The sequence below is a fragment of the Empidonax traillii genome, unplaced genomic scaffold, assembly GCF_003031625.1.
Source record: "Empidonax traillii isolate 1590-97213 ecotype Southwest subspecies unplaced genomic scaffold, ASM303162v1 scaffold255:size705445, whole genome shotgun sequence".
Taxonomy (NCBI): Eukaryota; Metazoa; Chordata; class Aves; order Passeriformes; family Tyrannidae; genus Empidonax; species Empidonax traillii.
Window position 1 is genome coordinate 88,958 of NW_020955448.1, and position 18,207 is coordinate 107,164.

Genomic DNA, 18,207 nt, shown 5'->3' on the forward strand with positions numbered 1-18,207 from the left:
AGCCGATGCCAGATCACCTCCCATGACACAGGGAAGATTAAAGCACGAGCCTTTCACCAGCCAGGACGGAGGACAGAGAGGGAAGACCCCTGGAGCAGAACACTACAGCCAGCAGACACTCCCAGCTCCAAGGAAAAGTCCTTGTGGACAGCACTGAGTCTCCAATTAAAGCTCAAAAATCCCCACCACCCCCAGAGTTGTCTCTTGGAGTTTTATCAGTTTTTCCATGTATCTTTTGGGCTATCCAAAGCTCAGAGGAGCTGTTTCAGAATCTCTTTTTGCCAAAAAGGCTATGTGTGACTGCTTAGGAAGAGCATCCCGTGGATTCTGGGGCCAAATGCTGTTCTTAAACACACGCAGACAACTGAGGAGGACCATGACTGTACTGCTGGGCCCTGGGTTGCTGGAATGTGAGACCCACAAAAAGGAGGGAGAAAGAACAACTTCTGACCAGTGAGCGTGCTGTGAGAATCCACAGACACCACATATACACCCGAGGGTTGAAGAAGAGGGAAGTGGACGATAAATTCAGTGTATTTGCAGGACGCTGGGTGAGCAGGGCAGAGAAAGCCCCTCAGGGTAGGCAGAGACACACTGGCTTTGTGCTTCAGTCGTACCAGAGTAAGTTAAGGCACAGCTGCAGGATAATCTGCCTCGTCCCTCCTTGGACACCTCATGGAAAGGGACACAGCTATTCGCAGGGAGCAGCACCAGGAGAAACCAGGAGTGTGCCCGGCCGGTGCCACTTGGTGCTCCCAGACAGGCAAAGCCGGTGCTGCATCAATGCATCTCTCACAGCTTGTGTGCACTGCTGTTTGCTCATGGAAAATGCGGCAAGGAAGAGCCCTTCCACAGGGGCAGGGACTACATCGAGCCCTGTCTACTGTGATACACACCATAATTAATCTCCCAGTTTTCACTGTGTGTCACTGGTGTTCACCGGGGCCAAGCTGCTGCGAAGAAATGTGTGCTAATTCCAGAACATACCAACTCCCAGCTACACTGTGCTCTGGGTCCTTACAGCATGAGGGATTGTTTTCCCAGACCACAAAGTGACATTCAGGACCACCAAGATAAAAAAGAAAGATTATTTCATATTAAAACCAACTCTTTACTGATCAAGGCACAAGAATTCACTTCACCCGTGGGAGAAAAATCGTTATCTTGCATCTAAGCTTCTTTCACCTGGTCCCATGAAATAAAGAGCCTACCCCCATTCCTCTACATTTCACATCGCTGTTTTCAAGCAAAACAAAGACAAGAACACATATGCAGCACACCCTTGATTCAAAAAGCACTTTTATTTTTGATCCTCGGCTGATCCCGGCTTTCTGAAACCCACGAGCAGAAGAGATTTGCTGCATGAGAAGCAGCTCATTATTATATTAATAAACCTTAACTGCACAGCATTCATGTACATCACGAGGATGCAGCCCCAGGCTAAACAGTTGGCATTTAAATCACATTATTTAAAAACAAAAGCATCTTGACCATTGTAGGAGTTAACAAGAAAACCTTTCAACGGAAATCTTCACTTCTGATCTCATTTTCCAGTAGTAACTTGTTATTCCTTCTAAAGAAATTGAAATGAAGCTCATTTTCCACTGCTAATTTGAAATGTTCCCTATCCAGAAGTGCTCTGCACCTGCTAACATTTATTTTAGGTAGTCACTGAATTTATTCAGAGTAGAAGCTATCTGGAGTGGGAGATTTAAAAATGGGGGGGAAAAAACCCATCATTTTTTATTTATTACTTTTCCCCTCTCATTTCTGTCCAGCACAAGCTACAGATGGAAATGGAAATTTGATTTAAAAAGCATCAAATCAGGCTTTCTTTAGACTTCTGACAACTAAATGTACACAGGTAACCACAAGATGTTACTGAATTGATCAGATTTAAAGGGATACTTGAACGAACAAGGATGTGCAGTCGGTCACATCGGATACTTCCAACTGGTTTATTGTCACTGATATGAGCTAAATAAGCCAAATGACTTAAAAAACAGCTCTGAAGCCGAGCAAGCAAGTGCCTCACTCTTCGTGGATTAAGTTAGGGCTTTTTATTCTGCTCATAATTTTCATTCCAATTCCAAGATTAAAAATATTTCCTTTCAGAGTAGCTTCTTTAGTGCTTTATAGTGTTAAAAAAAGCACCATATTTGTGTCTCAGGAAACTTCCAAAAGAATCTGTCAGTGCAGAAATTTATCCTTGCGTGCATTACCAGCAGCTGGTGCAACAGGCAACATCCGTGTTTTTAAAGGACAAAATGAAAATGTGCTGGAGGTTGCTCAGCTGGACTTTTTGAAGTGCCTACCAGCCATGAGGTCATTTATCAAGTCCCACTTGCCATTGAAGCCACCTTAATTCACAGCCCTGTGTTCCCCTCCCCTTCTCCCAGGGCTGGAAACTCTTCCTGGCACAAGCCAGCGGTGGATTCGATCAACACCTCCCACACACCCTGGCTTTCGGAGTGGCACAAACGTGCCCTCCAGCTAAGAAAAAACACCCTGTATTTTCTTCCTTGCTAAGTAAAGGAAGCTGCTGTGCTGGTTGTGTGGACCTGAAAACTCCCGCAAAGGTGCAAGCCAGAGGGAGGAGCACCAACCACCTCCACAGGAGTGGAAATCACGCTCAGAGAGGTGTTTTTCCTCAGAGGAAAGCCACGAACACAAGCTGACCCTGGGTGCACAGGGAGCCCCGTCAGTCAAGCAAGACGCAGAACTTTTGCAGCGTTAACAATTTGAGCAACTCTGCAGTGCCTGCACCACTACACTTAAATGTCTGATTTATGCACCAAGGATTTTCCAAGTGACTTCAGAGACCTCTGCGGCAAACGGCATTCCCACACAAACCCAGCAGAAACACAGCATGGCCTGGCTTGGAAGGGACCTTAAAGATCATCCAGTCCCACTCCCTGCCATGGGCAGGGACACTTTCCACTAGCCCAGTTTGCTCCAAGCCCCGTGCAGCCTGGCCTTGGACACTTCCAGGGCTGGGGCAGCCACAGCTTCTCTGGGCAAACCTGTGCCAGGGCCTGCCCACCCTCACAGGGAAGGATTCCTTCCTAATGTGTGTCCTGCATCATCTTTGTGTCTGCCCCCAGGTGCACTGCAGAGCAGCCCTCCCGGGCAGCCAACGACAACTACTACAGCCATTTATTAACAAACACACAACAATCTCACTCAATACAGTGATAAACACCAACTCAAGGATACTGGGAGCAAGTTTTTTCAAACAGGAATGATCTTGCCTAGAACATAACCTCAGTCCTTATGTACAAATGATGCTACAGACACACACAGCAGTGTTTCAAACACACAGCAGCAGTGAAAGAAAGAGCAGAGGAAAAAAAAAAAACCCTAAAATATCAGAATACCAGGAAAACACAAAAGGGAACAAACATCTTTGGTAATGAGGGTTGTGAACCCCTCACTTGCCAACCCTTCTGCTCTGATGCTGCCCTGGAGAGCAGCAACGCTCAGCAGGAAGAGTCCTGCCATCCAGTTCACTCCAGCTGGAATCTTTAAACAGTCCAGTGGCTGTCAAGACCCTCCACAGTACATCATTAGGGGGAGCAAACACATTCAGCCTGCTTCATCTTCCTCACCCCCAGCAATTCCCCTCTTGGAGCAGGACAACTTCCAAGCCCCCCCAGTCCACACTGGAAGGGTAAAGGAACCACCTGCTGCCAGTTGTTTCCACAGTGCCCAGGGGCTGGCTGTCACACATGCAGAGCACACAGCCAGCGCTGCTCCAAGAGAAATACAACCCCAGACAGCTGCTGCCTCCCTGCCTGTGCTAACAAATCCCCGAGCCAGCCTGCTGTGGGACTGGAGGCAGGTCCAGAAGCATTCCAGAGACACAAAGCTGCTCAGCAGTTTCCTCTTAGCCCAGAGTACCAGAGCAAGACAGACAAGTGTTACGGAGCAAAACGCTGTTCATAAATACTTCAAAACTGTGATTCTTGTACAAAGTTGTTCATGGGTTATGTACACGCAAAGAGAGACACACTAGAAAAGGAAATATGTTGGGTTTATAAAGGAGAGATGGGGTACACAGGACTCACCATGACCAACTGAGAGGAAAAGGTATTGAGCTGCTGTCATTAATTTAGGGAAAGAAACACATATCCTGGCACTACATTTTACAAAGCATCATCTCCATCGCGCCTAGGACTGGGTATTGGTCACTCATATGGTTTCCAAGAACCTGGAAATATCCTACATCACATCTTTTCACTGCTGGCCAAAGGAGCCCCGGATAAACACAGGCAGTATTTACTCCCCTGCTGTTTTCCAGCAGACTGGCAGAGCTGTGACCTGCACCCCAGTTGCAATGGTGACAAAAATCAAGGACTAGACTCACGTTCAACAGCACCTTCTCAAACCCTTCCCCAGCAAAACACATGAGAGCTTTCACCTACCTCAAACAAGACGCCGTGGTAGACACAGGCACCTGAGGGACCAAAGGAAAATAAAACAGGTTAGAAGCGAGTGACAGCAGCACATTCCCCAGAGAACCTGCTCTGGCACAGCACCAGCAGAGCTGAGCAGCCACCTCTGGCCAAGCACTCGCCAGCCACAAGGAAAATGCCGATTTGGGCCAGCTGGGCAACCCCTGGGTAAGCAACAGCAACTCTGCTCTAGTTGGGCTCAAGAGAGGCACAGACAAGGCAGACACAAGAGGGGAGGCTGCCAAAATAATGGTGAGAAGAGCCAGCCTGAATTCCCACTCCTAAATCACTCCTCCAGGGACAACAGGACAGCTCACAGGGCTCCTCCTGCCTCAGCCTTCCTCGTCCTCACTGCTGGCTGAGAGAAAGGTTCTCCAAGCCAGGGAGAGAGACAGGCGCCCATCCAAGCACACTTTGCATATTCTACTTCAATAATCACATAAAAGGGTAGGAAATAAAACCAGGAATAAGTTGAATGACAGCTCTTCCATTGATTTTCTGGGAAAGCAGTTGTTCTTGAACAACTACACAGATCTGCCTCCTGAAAACGTGACAGGAATGTGTAACCAAAAGCAACCCAAGAAACTCGGGAGATGAAAAGGAAAGAAAAGGCGGGAAAGGCTGCCTTGAGGGACCCCCTGGAGAAGTAAGAATTTCCTTGTCAAAGAGTGCTGTTTCCCAAGAAATGCATATTAGACAAATCTGTACAGAAAAACCTGGGAGCTAACACTGCCTCGAATCTAAAGCTCCTCTTTGAGCCCATCTTCAGCCCAGCTGCGAGAGGCTACGGTGGCACCGTCGGGAATTATTTTCCCTTGCCAAGATAAACCACAAAAGCCCAATCATGTCCCTCTCAAATTCAGCAGATAGCTTTCCTTTTGGTAAGAGAGGATAATTTCAAGATTCATCTTGCAGCTGCACCTCAAAATCCAGTGCAAAACACAAGGTCACATATTGTTGGAAGGCACGTGGAGACAAAAAGCCACAAAAAACTTAATACCAGTTAGTCAAAACTAGCAGAACTCACGTTTGACCCCTCATGGGCTGGCTGCCTTTTTTTTTAGCTCACTCACAGCTACAGTTCCTAAAAGTACCAGTGTGCTCATCCCCTCCGGGGCCACAGCACGGAATAAGGACCACACAGGACTAGAAAGCAAACTCACAGTCTAGTCCTTCTCCAAAGAGGGCAGAGACATATTTCCCTCCCTCACAAGTTACCAGGGTGGGATACTAAGATTTAACCCAACTTTGCAGGACTTCAAATATCCTTAAACATCTTTGTATTTTATTCCCAACTGCGAGCGAGCCGAGGACACCACACACACACATCGAGCAACTCTGTTACAGTGCCCTCATTTTCCATGCAACCCCGGGTCCCCAGGGCGATTTACACCTGTTGCAAAGCACAGATGAAAACGTTTCCCGCGAATGACGGTTCTGCCTTGCACACACTGAAGCAGCTTTCGAGCGGCAGCATCGCCTAACCTTGCCCTTGCCACGGGTCTGTCCAGAACACCGCGAACGCACCGACGCCTGGTGTGTCCCCCCGCGGGCACTCTCACAGCGACACCCACACACAGCAAGTTGCATTCACCCGAATTCAACTGAATCCGGCTCCAATGAATCCTCCTAAAACACGGCAAGGCGGACGGCTTGGTGCCTGCTCCCCCCATCTCCCCTCACGCTTCCCAGGCAATGCCCAGCTCCCACCACAGCATTCCCGAGCCCTCCCCACGGACACCAACACCCGCGGGGCGTGTGAGGGCTGCGGGCCGGCTTCGTGGCCCCTCACGCACGGGCACGGGGCGTTCTCTGTGGGTTCGGACAACTAAAGCCCTCACAAGCGGCTTTCTGGGGTAACAAGCCCCCCTCACCTGGGTAGGAGCTCCCTGATGTCCTGGGCTGCCTTCCCGCCCAGCGTGAGGGACAGCCCCGCGACGCCCGAGGCGGGACACGCTCCTCCATCCCCGGCGCTCCACAGCCGCTCCCGGACACCCCTCCGGCGGGAAAGAGCCGCGGGAAGGGTCGGGCACGGACACCGCCTCGCCCCGGTGCCCCTCACCTCGCTTCAGGAGAGGCCGCCAAAATGGCGGGGGGCGGAGGCGGACCCCCGCCCGGGCCGGGGATGGAGGGAGGCGGGAAAAGCCCACCCGAACCCCGCGGGAAACGGCGGGCTCGGAGCTGGGTCGCTCTCTCCTCAGGGACAATCCCGCGGGACGGGGACGCGCCCGGCGCTACGACTCACCTGAGGGGAAGAAGGAGGAGGCGGCGGCGGCGGCCAGCGCAGCGGCGAGGAGGCTCAGCGTGGCCCAGGCGGCGCTCGGGGCGCCCATGGCCCCGCGGCGGCAGCGGCGCAGCGGGCTCTGCCCGCCGGCCCCTCGGCAGGTGCCGGGGCAGCGCCTCAGCCCCCGCCCCGCCGCCAAACTTTGCCCGCAGACAAAGCGGCAGCTCCGCGCCGCAGCCCGCCCGCCCCCCGCCCCGCCCCGGGCACCGCTGCGCCCTCCTTCCTCCTCCCGGCACCGGGGGAGCTTCTCCTCCTTCCTCCTCCTCCTCCCGGCACCGGGGGAGCTTCTCCTCCTCCTGCTCCTCCTCCTCCTCGACACCTTGGGCAGGGGCGCCGCGGGAGCCTCTCCTCCTTCTCCTCCCCCTCACCTTGCGCAGGGGGATCCAGGGAGCCTCTCTCCATACTCCTCCTCCTTTTTCTGATCCTTCGTCTCTTCGGTAGCTACCTGGGGATGAAGCGGCCCTCAGCGATCCCACAACCTGTCCCAGCCGCAGCAGCACCGGGATTAGGCAAAGCAAGCGTGTTTGGGTTGGATCTGACCCCACTGCCTTTACCCTGGCTGACACATCGATGGCTGGGGAAGGTCACCCTCTCCCCATGGGTTTGAGGCTGTTCAGTAGCTGTGTCCGGATTATTGTAACGAGAAGTACAAAGGCACAGGGTCTGTTTAGGGAAAAGGACAGTGTTCTTGTCACTGCTTTTTCCGTTTCTTCCTGCCATGTCACCTCCTTTGCTCTGCCTTTTTAGAGCAAATCCACACATTAGATGAAGACTCCAACACTAGAAGTCACAAATCAAGCACTCAAACTAAGAAAAACTACCCAAGGCCAAGCTAAACTGTTCCCCTTACAGCGTTTCCTTGCTTTAAGCACCTCAACACACACACAGTGCCACATCACTCATGAAAAACTCCCTGTCTTACCCCTCCAGCACTGAACACCTAACAGAAGATACTGGAGCCAACTTTTCCAAATGTGAACTGGGCTCCTTTAAGTCTAAGGATAAAGAAAACCAGCTCCGCATCAGAAGTCACAGCCATTAAACTGCTACAAGCCAAAGCCTCAAACTGAATAGAACTAAAAAAGTGAATTTAGTTTTACCAGCCCATGAGTGAATTCTTTTTTTTTTCCCAGCTAATTTCAGTGTTCCTGTTTCATAGCAGTATCCCAATTCCCACACAGCAGTCAGTTGTACAGAGCTGGGCTGCTGCTGCCTTCATCTCCTGATTAAATGCAACGATGGCAGCTCAATTCGATAATAATTCCTCATGGTAGTTCCATCTGTTCAGTTTTGATTCACTTCCTAATGAACACTACCATCTTGAACTCCAAGCTGAAGGTCAGATTTTCTCTCTCTCTCTTTTTTTTTTTTTTTTTTTTTCAGGATTGCATGCCTTTAATCACCGTGCTGGAATTCCAGCAACAAATGTGAGATGCAGAATGTGCAGCCTGGCACGGCCCCAAGATCCAAGCAGCGATTTGCATGATGAGTTCTTCATTAGCTATTAGCAGGAGGTTGTTTTTTATAAAAATAGGAGCAGGGAGACATAACAACGACCTCTGCACACACCAGCACTATGCAAACAAGTGTTTCCTTTCAGATCCAGCAGAAACGATGCAAGGAAGAAACGCACAGGCCCTTATTCCCTTCTGATTCCTCAAGTGAAACTCAGGACAGCTTGACCAAACTCAAAGGAGCACCAGCAAGGGACAACAGGTGGAAATAGTAAAAGCCAAGTACAGAGAGGGTGCATTATCTTCTTAATGTGTAAAATCCATCTTTCAATCATTTATGTTGGTGGTCAGAATTCACAACCTTCTGGCCTCACCCGACCCCAAAAAGTAGATTTTTCTATCAACTGGAGAGAAAAGGTATTTCTCTATTGTCATGGGTCTTAAATCATCTGGATTGCTGAAAAAGTAACTTCCATTTAATATTAACACTGCTCCAAAGAAGCTGTTAAAGTCAGAAGAACTCAAGATTCATAATTTACATCATTTTGCAAATTTAGCCATTCCGCAACACGAAAGAAGAGCTTTTCCTTCTGGAAAATAAAACACTCACTTAAAACCTTTCTCAAGTTTTGCACTTGGTGCAAAAGGCTTTGAATTTTCAGAAATTCAAAGTTTGGTAAAGTTTTGTCCTTCACATCCTTTTTTTTCCCCCTTACTCCCATTTAACAAAGAAGCATTGTTTCTGTTTTGAGTCTATTTACAGGTTAACAGCAAATAAAATTACAGAATAAGTTTCAGGCTCTTCAGAGAGATATGACAATGTTGTAAGCCTGAAAGCTTAGAATTTATCCCGGGTGGTCCATACTCAGAAATCTGTGGGTTGGACATTGCAAAGAAGTTTGAGACCTTCATCAGGAACTTGTCAGCTACAAGTAGCCTCAGACGTAGTAGCATCAAGCCAGTTGTTTTCTGGGACCATTAAAAAAAAAAACAAGACAAGTGGACTGATTTTTCTGTGAACTCCCCACTTCAGAATCCCTGACAGTTAAATACTTTTCCAAGTTTTACCTGATATAAACAGGCACTAATTTCCTTGAGGCTGCTAAGCTACAGAAAGTTACTTCTCTAAGTCATTTTTACACCTAACGTACTTAATTACACTTAAGTTACTTTGAACTTCTGAATTCCGGTCCAACGATGGTTCCAAGTCCCTAAGTCACTGTCTACCTTGGTAGCACAAGGCTCAGGAAAAGACCTGCTATCCCATCACTGATCCCACCAAAAAGCTTCCAAGTGCCACAGCCCTGTCCAGCTCTGCCAGTGACCCAAACAATGTCCCCCAGTACCTGGCAATTTGGGAAGGCGGGAGTTTCTAGAGGGCCAGATTTACAGTATTCCCACAGTATTCGAATTTTCCAAGTGAAGATCTCTGCAGGGAGTTGGTTATTCCCCACTTTTATTCTTTGAGAGCACACTCAGCAGTCTGAGAGCTTCCGATTTAAGCTCACCTGCATATTTATGCTTAAGCATCACTTTTTTTAAATCCACCAAAAAGGGCAGGTCTTTCTCCACAGCGGATATTAAAGCCTTGGAAATAAGCCAAGAGAACAGAGAAGAGAGCAAGAAACCCATGCAGATGATATCACAAGGTTTGCTTCTCTACACTAACACATAACTTACCTTCACATTGTTCCTTTTGGGTCACAAACAGCACAGATCTACTGTAATGCCTCATAATATCCCTTATGTATGTAATTCCTTAGTAATAAAGACACTCCTGGCTTACACGGAGGCACAAAACGTGATTTTCGGGGTGAAACAGCCTTCCTGTAAACCAGTGTCCTACCTGTTGCTAAAATCACCCGCTACTTGATCCCCTTGGGATGCACCAAGAGCCAGGTCCCGAAGCACATCCCTGTGGCTTCATGTTTCCTCAGCACAAATTCCAAGCGGGACAAAGGTGGCAGGAGCAGGGAGGTACTTGCTGAGGATGCTGTACGTGAGCTAATGAAGAGAGACAGGCTGCAGATGAGGAGCTTATGCAACATGACTAATTTTCTTTTCACTAGAAAAAACATCCAGATAAAACTTGTCAGAAGTAATCAAGCCTTCTGTGCAGGCTGATTGAGTCACTACCCCTGGTCATGGACTACACTTGCCAGCACACAACCATTAGTTACCAGTTCAATCGATTATTTAAGGCACAGGGTGGAGGGGAAAAACCCCACTAGTCTGAAACAGTTAAAAAAAAAAAAAAACCAACCTGTTTCTTCTTGATTACTTACCCTCACCTATCTTCTCAAACTGGTGCTCCAGACCAGAAATTCCTAGACATCAGTATTAGGAAGCTAAAAAAGCTTTACCCTGCAACTTAAACTTGTGCAGAACCAAGGAAGGAGGAGGGAAAATGTGTTCAGATGTGTACTCAAGTGCACCGGCATTGCTTTTTCCACATACAAACTAGCAAGTCTACTGAGTCGATGTGAAACCTCCCTCTACACCCCTAAAGAGAATTTTTGGATCAAATTCTGAGCAAAGCACCCCACATAATCCGTAATCTATCACTGTGGCCTAACAGGAACATTCCAAGCTCCCTGACTGACAGCAGCCAAATGCTTCAGATGGGAACTACAAGAATTTCCAGGCAGACATATCTGAGCAACCTCTTGGTAAAACAAGCCCTGCCTCCAACAACAGGAATGACTTCAACCCACAAACCTTTCCAGATTTGGATCAACATATCCCTATAGCAAAAAGGCAATCCTTTTGGGAACCGTATTACATATGGGGGTACAGTTTTACTAACATTAAAAAAAAAAAAAACCACCCAAGGAGAAATTAATTTTCCAACACTTATACAGGAGGGAAGAGCAGGAACGCCACCTCCTGGAAAGAACGGGCAAAAAAAGCGGGAAAGACATCCCAGTTGCCAGTGCGTATTTAAGAACTGGGCTGGAGGAAAACAAGAACAATAAGAAATCAGAGCAATTTCCACAGACCGAATGTAATCAGTTCCCGTTCCAAGCACACCCAAGACCGGCTGATCCGCTTATCCCACGTGGTTGTTCACAAGCCCTTCAAGAACCACCTCTATGATGGAAAATACACAAGGAAGGGACACTTGGAGCTTCAGGCAGCATTCATCCCAAAATATTATAGGCACAGTTCTGCCTGAGATGATGCAAGCAAACCATGAACTGACTGGACTCTCTGAGGGACACAGTTTCAGTCACACAGAGATGAATCCTCTGAGAGAGAAGATGCATGGCCACTCCTCCCACAGAACACATCCAATTTTAACTTAGAAATAAAAAAATCCCTGGTTCTGATAACAGGCTCCTGTTTGTGACATTGTCACACAGAATTTGTAAGTGACATTCACGAGTTCCATTTATTTTTTTGTTTCCACAGAGCATGATTTGAATGACACCCTCTGCTTCCCCAGCTTGACCGTCAGATCTACAAGGAGAGACCTCAGGTACTAACGGGTTCTTGGACAGGCTTTTCTGCTTCATCCTCATCATCGGCGCTTCTTTCTTCTTCTTCTTCCTTTTCTTTTGCTTTCTCCACTTGAGGCAGAATCCCATCGAGGTTCACTTGCAAACCTTCACTGGTTGAAGATCTGATCACCAACCTCTGCACAATGGGATCTGGCAAACAAACACCCCCCATGAGGTCACTCTGGCCCTTCCCAGGGCTCCAGACTGCCTCACCTCAGTACTAATCCCCGCCGTGCCCAGAGCAAGACACATCCCTTCAGCACACGGTTTCCCATCCTCCCTGGCAGGTACCTGCTATTACCTATGCAAAGCCCGACAGGAACTAATCAAGTTATCAATAACTAATAATTTTAAGTGATTGATAGCAAAGCATACCTAGACTCCATATTTCAAGTCAACCAACCCCTCACGCTTTTTATTTGGACTCCTCAAGGCATGGTCTGGTCTCTGTACAGCAGTTACTATTAACAGCATCACTGGGTGAGATGCAAGATGATTCTTTTGGCAGACAAGAGGCAAGTTTTAGTATAAAAAGCTGTTTTCCTCGCTCACACAAGGCTATTCTTCCCTAAAATTATGCTCATGAATCACCACTTCCTCTCCAGCTAAGCAGATGCCCCAGAAATTTTAGAAACATCATGAGAAGAGAAAGGCCCCTTAATGACAACCAGTTAAAACCACTCGACTCTTACTTTTGTTTGTTATAACTTGAACTCCCACGTTAGAACAACAGCTCCTTACCATGGGGTGGTGGCTTGAAGGTGCAGATATCGTGGATAACCGTCTTTAGATTGGCAATTATGTGCTCCGTAGGCATATCCAGCTGGAAAAGGACAATGCCAAGTTAGTTAAACGTGGTGATACTTGCAGCCTAGGTGAATAAATCTGGGTATTTATTTCTCCTACATTTGGGTAGATTATCCTTCTCCACATTCCCTGGTAGGGAGTTAAAAACCTCACCAACAGCCCCACAATGCTGACAGGCAGCGCTCAGAGGGTTTCAAGTATTTCATAACAGCTCCCACACCCAAATAAATATCCCAGCTTCCAAACAAGCATTCCACACTAAATCCTGGTGTGCACACAGTCAGCCATCTCCCTGTTAAAAGTCTGCAACAATTCTCTTGGGATCAGGTGTTTTATACCCTTCCTTCCTGTGCCACCATCAGTTAGAGGAAAACCTAGTATCAGGCAGGATTGAAAAGAGACAAACCGGAAGAAAAAAAAGAAAAAACACACAGTTTGAAGCACAGAAAAGAAATAAATAAGTTAGCAGAAATTAATGTTGTAGTTCAGGTGTAATGCAGTTCTTTCTGCTTCAGTCCAGAACTACAGTTATCAAAATTAAAAGTCTTTAATTATTTGAGTAAAGCAAAGACTTTTTGATCCTTCTGTCCCTGTTGACCATAAACACATAGTTTATTCACTTAAAAAAAAAAAGAAAAGGGTTAAAACCAGCTGAAAATGCTGCACAACGAAGAGTTCCACTTCCTTCACAGGTCAGCTAAAAAACACGCCTAAAAATCTTGGGCAACAGATTGAAGACATCTTTTTTTTTTTCCCTTCTCTAAATACTAACTTGAGTTTCTGCTGAGGAGAGAAAACTCTCCATAAACTTACCCTGGCTATCCTTGTCTTGATTACACACTCGTCTTGCACGGCGTACTCGTGACATTCTCTGAAGAGCTGCACCATTTTGGGGATATCCGTGCCCAGGGAATCTATTAAAAAAAAAAAAAAAAAAAAAAAAAAAAAAAAAAAAAAAAAAAAAAAAAAAAAAAAAAAAAAAAAAAAAAAAGAAAAAAAAAAGGCAAAAAGAGTTGTCTGAGTGATGTTTATTAGCACAGATTAGTGTGGTATCACTAAAGTGCTGATTAATTAAGGCAGTTGAACTGCACTCCAAAATGCAATTTCACAAACAAGACAATGGTGTCCTCATAGGTATCAGAGAAATAATTTCCATCTTTCCTCCTTCCTCATTCACCAGGATTAATTAAGGGCACCTAGTAGGCAAATTTCTCTTGGTTCTAACCACAGATTTGCCTGCTGTAGGAGAAAAGTACAAATCTGGATTCCTAAAATTTCCTTTACCTAAGACAGAACAAGTGGTGCAGTCAAATACAGTCTAATGCTCAATGTAATTACACATCCTTGCCAAAAAACCCTTTCAGCGGCACCTCCAGAGTTAAATCCTCTCCAGCAATTGAGAGCTGCAAGAAAAAAAATCACTTCTTACTTCTTCTGGTGCTTGGGAATTTCCGTTTCAGTTTGTTCCTCAGTGGTATTAGCTTGGATATTATGGCAGGAACAGCTACGTAGAAATCTGCTTGGATTTCATCCTCCAAGATCTGCAGCAGAAACAATTTATTTATATTTAGCACACAAGTGGACCTACAAAGCTGTCTGAGCACACAAACCTATCCCTCACTCTTCACACTGGCAAGCTGGAGTTTATGGACATCAGGTTTCTTCCCCTCCCCAGGCCCAAATACTGTTTAAGTTAGGCTGTATATATAATTCTCAATAAAATAAAAATAAAAATGAATACCCATTTGACTAATTCTAGTCCCCCCGCGATATCAGCTCCATTCTCCCGAGCTATTTCAGCTTCTTGCTCATTCTGTTGAGAGAAAAAAAGAGCTATAAACAGCTGTACTACCAATTAGTCTGTACCAAAAAGGCTACAGTTTTGTAAAAACTTAGCACTGAGCTTTTGCTCCAAGACAAAAAATCGCGTCTTTTGGCCCACCTCATACAGATATATGGAAGTCTGCTCTGCTAGAACGATTAAGTGGCAAAGGACAGCTGCAAGAGTTTTCTGGACACACAAAACACATGCAAATACAGTTAATCCAGGCTCACCCACCTCTGTGAAAACCAAGACCTTATTCACTTCATCTGTAAAGCGATGGGGAAGGACGACGGCGCCCGAGAAAGGATCCAGCTTTTTCTAGGAAGCAAATCAAAGAGACAGGAAGAAAACTAAAGAGAAATCACGACTCAAGGGCGAGTTACAAATCCAAACAAGGTGAAAAAGTGGAACAGTGACCCCAGAGCACAGCACACCGAGGTGTGTTGGCAAAACCTCGGAAGCTCCAAGTCTGGAGCAGATTTAAACCCTCAGAAGAAGTGCCAGGATTCCTACACCCTTCCCGACCTAACCTTCTTCAGGGCCATATCCAGGAACACGTTGATATAGACAAACTGCCCGGGGTAAGTGAAGTCCAGCTGTTGGAATTTCTTCAGCATGCCCACGGCCTGCTCCAGGTCATAGAAGGGGCGCCGGTAGAGCCACGTCAGGTACACGTCGTCCACGGGCTTGGTCATCAGCGGCCGCCTCCGGGGAGCGGGTTTGTCCTTGCCTTTCTCCTGCTTGGTCCTCTGAGCACCTTTTTTGGACGGTCTGAGACAAAAAAAAAACATAAAACAAAAAATAAATCCACAACCCATGGTTAGGTCATCAGCTGAAGAGTTTGGCTTATCAAGACCATGGTGTGTCATTTGTTAAGGACCCGTCGCTGCACCAAAGCAAAACCCGGGTAAGGGGAACACACCCACTGGTCTGGCCTTCACCTGCACTGGCCTAAACTGAGAAAACCCAACAGAGAAGGAAGAACTGCAAGGTTTCTCTTCTTCTTGTAGCAGTCCCACACCTTATAAAAAAGGTTTGCCCTCCCTTCCCTGCAGCATTTTGCATGCAGTTAAACACCGGCCCAAATTTTCACTCTCCTCTCTATTTCCAGAGGGTCTCAAAGAAAGGGAAAAAAAAAAAAAAGTTCTCCCAGTCATGCTGTATTATTGAAGAAACAACAAATTAAACAGTAAAAAGCAAACTTTAGACGAGGAAGTGTTTGAAACCGAGCCCACGAGTTCAGCAGCCTTCATGCTGTAAACCCTGCCACAACCCCAAAACCACATCTCAAAAACACCTGCTCAGTCTTTCCCCATAACCGTGACACTCTTTACGACAAGGGTAATAGCAAACACTCCCTGCGAGCCCAGGTTGTTCTCTGGGAGCGTGTGAGACGCCACCCAGTCCACTGGGCTGTTGGAGCAGCACTGCAGACACCAAACACGCCCCACACATCCCCCTACCACCACCCCCGCGGCCGAAGGAGCCTCCCGGGATGCCGGACCCGCACTCACTTGGCTGCCGCCGCGAAGGGCCGGGCGGTCGCTCCGCTCACCACGGCGGGGGCGGCGAGGCGCTGCTCCAGCCCGGCGCGGGCCCACCCGTGCCGCGGGGCCAGTGCTGCGGGTGAAGAGCGAACATCGCCTCAGATAGGCGCCACGGCCTCTCGCTACCCCAGCCCCGCCCGAGCAGGCGCTCCCCAGCCCCCAGGGCGGCGGGCAGAGGCGGAGAGACGGTGGCGCCCGCAGCTCCCTCAGCCCAACCCCGTCACCTCTCCACAGGCAGCGGGCGCTGGGCGCCGCCATCTTGCCGAGCCGCCGCGGTGCAACGCCCAAAGAGATCCCCCCGGAACTGGCTCCCCGAGACCGAGGAGAAACGTTCCGGTGGTCCGCAGGCCCGGTGGTGTTCCCCTTACCGCTGTCCCCCCGCCCACCGAGGCCCGGGCCTGACGTTCCGCGGGTGAGCTTTTCCCCCCTCCCGGCGTGAGCCCGCTGCCCAGGGAGGGGTAACCCTTTGCCGGGGTCTGGTTAAAAGCCTCCAGTTCGCTTCTTAACGGCCTGAAAGGGGTCTTGGGGCAACCCCGGGGTTGTATCATAGCGCTGCCACCAAAACTGTTCTTCCCGCCCCCGAACCAACATGGCGGCGGCTCCTGAGGGCAGCCAGAGCCGGTGACATGGGCGCGTTTACACCTGTTCCACCACGTCTGCTTGGGCGAACACTGTCTAATTAACGCGAGCATTATCTAGTTAACGCTTAATAGTGTGAGCTCAGAGCCCTGTGTAATTCCAGAATGGTATTTTCTGCTTGCCATCGCTCCTGTTCCCTTGCGAATGGACTGGGAAAAGAGCTGCCTGATCCACACTGCTCCACTCATGAAGCAGCATCCACCTGCAAGGACTTTGTTTAACTGTCTCCTAAACTGATCAGATACATACCACAAACTATAATGCTTAAAGGAGGGGCCTTTTTTCCACATTCCTGATGTGCTTTTTTGACTAAAACCATCCTGATCCTAATCAATCCGTGTCCAAGAATTTTTAAAGCAGACACGTGTGGCTGTGTGAAATGAGTCAACAAAACTGATCCATGTTTCTCCAATGTAACTCTATGCTCAGCGTCCTGGAAAAGGATGGAGATGGGGAATTTTGAGGGTGACAGGAGGAAAAGGAACCCGCCTCAGTGAGGAGCGACAGCGTGAGTTTAAAACACACGGTGGGGAACGGAATTATTTCGGATGGGCATTAGGATTCCCTAATGTTTGACTCCCACAGTGGTGGAAGATGTAACAGGAGACTGTTTAATGTGCAGGTAATGACCTGAATCCTTCACAGTCTTAACTCCGTGACTCTGGAATCCCCTTGCAAGCCTTTGGCTTCTTAGACACAAGGTCTCTGCTGTGGATCGTGGATTTTGGGAGAGAAGCATGGGCTCACGGTTATCGTGCACCCATTCCCAATTACGCACTTGCTCCAAAGCCCGTTTCCTACCAACAGAGGCACTTCCCGCTCTCCAGGCATTCTCGAGTTTTTTGAGTCCGGCACGAGTCCAGGCAGCTGCTGTAGAAAGAAAATTCCAATAAAAAGTCCTCAGGCCTGATCTCTCGGCACCTCTATGCCCCCCCCCCCCCCCAGCCACCTGCTGCTCCCTCAGACACCTCCCTCCATATCCCTGATGCTTCTCTTTTCCACCATTGCTTTCCCACCTGGGTACACACAGACCCACATCCCTCCCCGTGTCGGGATGCTGCTTTTATTTTATTTTCCAATCCATGTTTCCCTCACGTCTATCCTAAAGGGCTGCTGGTATGGCCGGGAGCCGACGGGACGACATTTACCTGCTCTTCCCTGCTCCAGTTGCCCTCAGGACTCACGAGGGGCCGTGCCACTGAAATTTGGGCGCCAAAACCACGTTTTTCGCCTGCGGAGAAACAAAGGTGTCTGGCACCGACGAGGAGATGTCAAATCCCCTCGGAAAGGTGGGCTCTTCCCTCTCGCAGCGTCGGGGGCGAGCGGCCCGCGAAGCCAAGGCACGCCCGCTTGGGCGCCGCAGCCCGGTGACAGCTGTGGCAGCGGGTGGGGGGGGGCGGGTAAAGCCGAGGGCTGAAGCCGAGGAAGGGGCCTCCCCGATCTCCCGACGAGTGGCAGGGCCCGGCCGTGCGCGCTGACACGGCCCCGCGAGTGCCCGCCATCCCCCCCGCCGCGTCCCCGGCACCGCCCGCCGCCTCCCCGCGCCCGCCCCCGTCTCCTCCGCCCTCTGCTCCCCGGCTGCCGCCGCTCCTCCTTCTCCTCCTCCTGCTCACCACCGCCGCCGCCGCCGCCGCCGCCGCCCGGGCCCCGCGGCTCCGTCCCCGCCGCCCGCGGGCCGCCGCCCGCATGTCGTGGGT

At 48.9% G+C, this 18,207-nt stretch overlaps 2 protein-coding genes and 1 long non-coding RNA gene across 3 annotated transcripts in view; all 3 read right to left on the minus strand.

Moving 5' to 3' along the window:
- The window catches only part of FRAS1 (Fraser extracellular matrix complex subunit 1), a 94,800-nt gene extending 88,013 nt beyond the window's left edge, over nt 1-6,787 (minus strand). The window contains exons 1-2 of the mRNA XM_027889196.1: nt 6,700-6,787; nt 4,425-4,456 (exon numbers count right to left, since the gene is read on the minus strand). Coding sequence (XP_027744997.1) covers nt 4,425-4,456; nt 6,700-6,787 — 120 coding nt within the window. The remainder of the gene's footprint in view (nt 1-4,424; nt 4,457-6,699) is intronic.
- A 4,777-nt stretch (nt 6,788-11,564) lies between these two features.
- MRPL1 (mitochondrial ribosomal protein L1) lies at nt 11,565-16,144 on the minus strand. The gene is made up of 9 exons (XM_027889170.1): nt 16,096-16,144; nt 15,839-15,944; nt 14,855-15,095; nt 14,559-14,642; nt 14,241-14,312; nt 13,929-14,040; nt 13,313-13,413; nt 12,434-12,515; nt 11,565-11,842 (listed from the first exon to the last, which is right to left on the minus strand). Exons 1-9 carry the CDS (start codon nt 16,127-16,129, stop codon nt 11,667-11,669), a joined length of 1,008 nt encoding a protein of 335 aa, XP_027744971.1. The 5' UTR covers nt 16,130-16,144; the 3' UTR covers nt 11,565-11,666.
- A 622-nt stretch (nt 16,145-16,766) lies between these two features.
- LOC114060033 lies at nt 16,767-18,022 on the minus strand. Its single transcript, XR_003571807.1, has 2 exons — nt 17,659-18,022; nt 16,767-17,380 (listed from the first exon to the last, which is right to left on the minus strand). It is a non-coding gene; the product is annotated as an uncharacterized LOC114060033 (long non-coding RNA).
- Between the last annotated feature and the right edge of the window lie 185 nt (nt 18,023-18,207).

What these genes read in the sequence shown, in the direction of transcription:
- MRPL1 (XM_027889170.1), bottom strand. Translation starts at nt 16,129, where the DNA reads ATGGCGGCGCCCAGCGCCCGCTGCCTGTGGAGAG. An exon ending in CGCCCGCTGCCTGTGGAGAG is followed by an intron (nt 15,945 to 16,095) that starts GTGACGGGGTTG and finishes CTTCACCCGCAG; the next exon opens with CACTGGCCCCGCGGCACGGG. An exon ending in GACTAGAATTAGTCAAATGG is followed by an intron (nt 14,041 to 14,240) that starts GTATTCATTTTT and finishes TTTCTGCTGCAG; the next exon opens with ATCTTGGAGGATGAAATCCA.